Source organism: Lynx canadensis, chromosome D1, assembly GCF_007474595.2.
Source record: "Lynx canadensis isolate LIC74 chromosome D1, mLynCan4.pri.v2, whole genome shotgun sequence".
Classification (NCBI taxonomy): domain Eukaryota; kingdom Metazoa; phylum Chordata; class Mammalia; order Carnivora; family Felidae; genus Lynx; species Lynx canadensis.
The window spans coordinates 101,811,258-101,815,005 of record NC_044312.2 but is presented as its reverse complement, the minus strand read 5'-3'; the positions used below and the strand labels follow the sequence as shown (position 1 = coordinate 101,815,005).

The following is a 3,748-nucleotide window of genomic DNA, read 5'->3' as shown; positions in this document are numbered from 1 at the left end:
TGACATGGGGATGGACAAAAAATTTACTTCACCCCCTTCCTTGCCCCTTTCTCGGTCCTCCACCAGTATACAAAGCAGAAACACTTTTGAAAGAAACTGTTGATTCTTACTATCAGTGGAACAGGAAGGGCTCTCAGTGTCCTACACCTAAACAGTTGGAATTTGTTAGAAGTCTAAATTCTACTCCTTTAAATATTTCATCTTAGTAAAGACGGTATTAAAAATAGAATTCACGTACAAAATAATTTCACTCCCATAAAGGATGATAAAAATGAACTTACTCCATCAAAAGACTGAAAAGATTATAAAAACAATATATCTACATGTGGCATTACCCCAAGCCAGACACTGCCCTGAGTCATTTTTTAAAGTTTGTTAGAAGCAGGATATAACATTTGTCAATTAACTTCCTCAAGGCATTTTTCACCTCTTTGTTCCTCAAGCTATAGATCATTGGGTTCAGCATAGGAATTACAATTGTGTAGAACACAGAGGCCATTTTGTCTGTGTCAAGGGAATGGTTTGATTTTGGCTGCAGATACATGAAGATCAGAGTCCCATAGAATATAGTCACAGCAGTCAGATGAGACGCACAGGTTGAGAAAGCTCTGAACCTTCCTTCTGTAGACTGGATTTTCAAGATGGCAGCCACGATGTATAAGTAAGAAATAAGAACAGTGGTCAAAGAGCTGATCATGTTGAAACCCGCAAAGATGAAAATCAAGATTTCTTTGAGACTGGTGTCTGAGCAGGCGAGGGCCATCAAAGGGACATCATCACAATAAAAGTGATTGATTATATTTGGGCCACAATAAATCAGTTGGAAAGTAATGGCTGTGTGGAGCAAAGCAACAGAAAAGCTGTATAAGTAGGGGCCTGTTACTAGTTGCATACACACTTTTGGGGACATGCTCACCATGTAGAGAAGAGGATTGCAGATGGCCACATAGCGGTCATAAGCCATCACTGCAAGAAGGAGCATCTCTGAAATCAAGAAGTTCAGGAAAAAGCCCAACTGTGTTGCACATGCATAGAAAGATATAGACCTGTGCTTGGTCAGGAGGGTCTGCAGGAACTTGGGGGCTACTGACGAAGAGTAACAGAGGTCTACAAAGGCCAGATTGCTGAGAAAAAAGTACATGGGTGTGTGAAGTCGAGAATCCAATCGTATTAATGAAATCATCCCAAGGTTCCCTACCAAAGTTAGAGTATATACTACTGAAATGAGAAAAAAGAGAGTGATTTCAATCTCTCTATGGACAGAAAAGCCCAAAAGAATGAATTCTGTCACCCTGGTGTTATTCCTTTCAACCATTTATTCCAGTCTCTTGGCTTCTGAAAAAAGACAAAATAGAGTCAGAGACAAGTTATTAGGTCAAGGAATTGTCACCAGATGCCAAATCTTATGTTTTAGCTTCAGAAATTATAGTTCACTGAGGTGGAATATGAGAACAAGTAAACACATCCCATTTCAAAGTCTCCTTTCTAGCTATCATAATTTTATGAGGCCAAAGAATGAGGGCCAATAAAAAAAATCAATTGATGGCTATGTAGTAAAAATAACAAAGAAAAAAAATTATATGTATGTATGTAGGTAGGTAGGTAGGTAGGTATTTAATATGGTGAGAATTTTTTATCTTTCACTTTCCTCCCAAAATTAAAGTTAGCATTCACAGTCTCAGAGGTGGAAAGAGGCATATAACTCCCAATAACCACACCACATAGGTTATGATAACCATAGACGAGTCACATACAAAGAAATAAGATTAATTCTTTAATTCTAATGGGCCTTCAATTTTTGTTCTCATAAAATTATGATAGCTAGAAAGGAGATTTGAAATGGGATGTGTTTATTTCTTCTCATATTTCACCTCAATGAACTGTACATTCTGAAGCTAAAACACACAAAAGTGTGGGAAATAGAATAATCTCCTTTCCTCCCCAAACATATTAACCCGAGAAGCTTTTTTTTTCAACAGTTTTGTATGAGTGGTCAGAAAAATAGCCTTTCAAATTTTATCTTCTTCATTTATTAATTCAGCTTAATACTGTAAATGATACCTAATACATTCTCCAAATTAAATGTATATGTATGCATACATGCATATATATACACACAAATACATATATGCATTCATATAGACATATATGTAATGTGTACAGATGTAGATAAACACATATATATGTATGCCTACAAGCACACACAACACATACATGCCTGCGTACATAAAATCTGACATGAAAACAGTTTTCTGTCTCATCCATTTACTTTCTCCTCCATAGAAGCAAAACTCACCTTGTGAGAGGTGTTTTTGAGAGAGAATTTTGTTTTTGAGAGAGAATTTTTGAACTGGCTTGCCTTTTTGAGCTGGCGTCTTACCACAGCTGTTAGTGCTAGAGTTCCCTGTTCTAGATGTGGAACAAAAGGAAAAGTGGAAAGGGCACCTGGGTGGCTCAGTCGATTAGTGTCCAACTCTTGATTTTGGCTCAGGACATGATCTCATGGCTCATGAGATTGAGCCCGCATTGCGGGGCCTGTTTGGGATTCTCTCTCTCCCTTTCTCCTTGCACATCCCCTCCCCCTCCATAAACAAACAAGCAAACAAACAAACAAACAAATTTTAAAAAAAGGAAAAGAGAAAGTACAGATGTGAACAGATATGGTCAGCATTCCCCACTTCGAGACGTGGGATGCCTTTGATGTTTGAGAGGTGTAAGTTTTGGTATTGGGTTACTTTTCTTTGCACACACATACTGGAATCAGGCTGATTTTCTTTCCTTGTACATCCATTAAAAAAAGGGGGGGGGGACCTTCAAAACCCACACTTCCATCAATTTCAAATTTTGAAAAGGTCCACTCCCGTTTTTATGTATTACCTTCACTTATGAATGTCTTTTTGATACACATTTTTTTTTCTCCTAAGAGAAAGGCAATTCTCACCCACAAATGCTTGTCTTCTACAGAGACTGGTTTCTGAAATTTTATCAGCAGATAAAACATGTTTTCTTTTAAAGGAAGCCTGAGGGGCGCCTGGGTGGCGCAGTCGGTTGAGGGTCCGACTTCAGCCAGGTCACGATCTCGCGGTCCGTGAGTTCGAGCCCCGCGTCAGGCTCTGGGCTGATGGCTCGGAGCCTGGAGCCTGTTTCCGATTCTGTGTCTCCCTCTCTCTCTGCCCCTCCCCCGTTCATGCTCTGTCTCTCTCTGTCCCACAAATAAATAAACGTTGAAAAAAAAAATTTAAAGGAAGCCTGAGTCTCAGGGAGCTATTGAGGGGGATAAATAAATAAATAAATTTATTTTGGGAGTGTTAGGAGGGTTATTTCACTCATTCTTGTGTATAAATGCCAGCTTCATCCAGTTGGAGCAGAATTAGATAGGGTCATCCACTTTCTTTTTAGTGGGGAAAACTGGATGACTTGGGGAAGGAAGTCTGTGCAAATGACCAACTGTACCTATTTAACCTACCTAGTTGTAGAAAAAAATCTTCCCCTGAAGGTTTTCGCAGAAGCCTCCTTTCAATGATGCTCAGATAGGAAGGGTATGTGAATGTGTGATATAGGCCTTTAGACAACAGTCTTTATTCCCTAGAGAGTTAATTCCCAGTTTTCCCCAGACATGACTGCCCTAGGGTCACTGACCCTCCAGGGGACAACTACGATTAGAAAGTTCTAATTAGAAAAAGATTAGTCCATAAAAACAAAGTTAGCATTAGTTCATATTCAAACTAGAATGATCTCACCATGAAAT

General features: G+C 39.1%; 1 protein-coding gene across 1 annotated transcript; it reads right to left on the bottom strand.

Annotated features, from left to right (window-relative positions):
- Nucleotides 1-358: 358 nt before the first annotated feature.
- On the bottom strand, nucleotides 359-1,315 carry LOC115526397 (olfactory receptor 1038-like). Its single transcript, XM_030333801.1, has one exon. The coding sequence runs from the start codon at nucleotides 1,313-1,315 to the stop codon at nucleotides 359-361; it is 957 nt and encodes a 318-aa protein (XP_030189661.1).
- Nucleotides 1,316-3,748: the final 2,433 nt, after the last annotated feature.

What these genes read in the sequence shown, in the direction of transcription:
- LOC115526397 (XM_030333801.1), bottom strand. Translation starts at nt 1,315, where the DNA reads ATGGTTGAAAGGAATAACACCAGGGTGACAGAATTCATTCTTTTGGGC.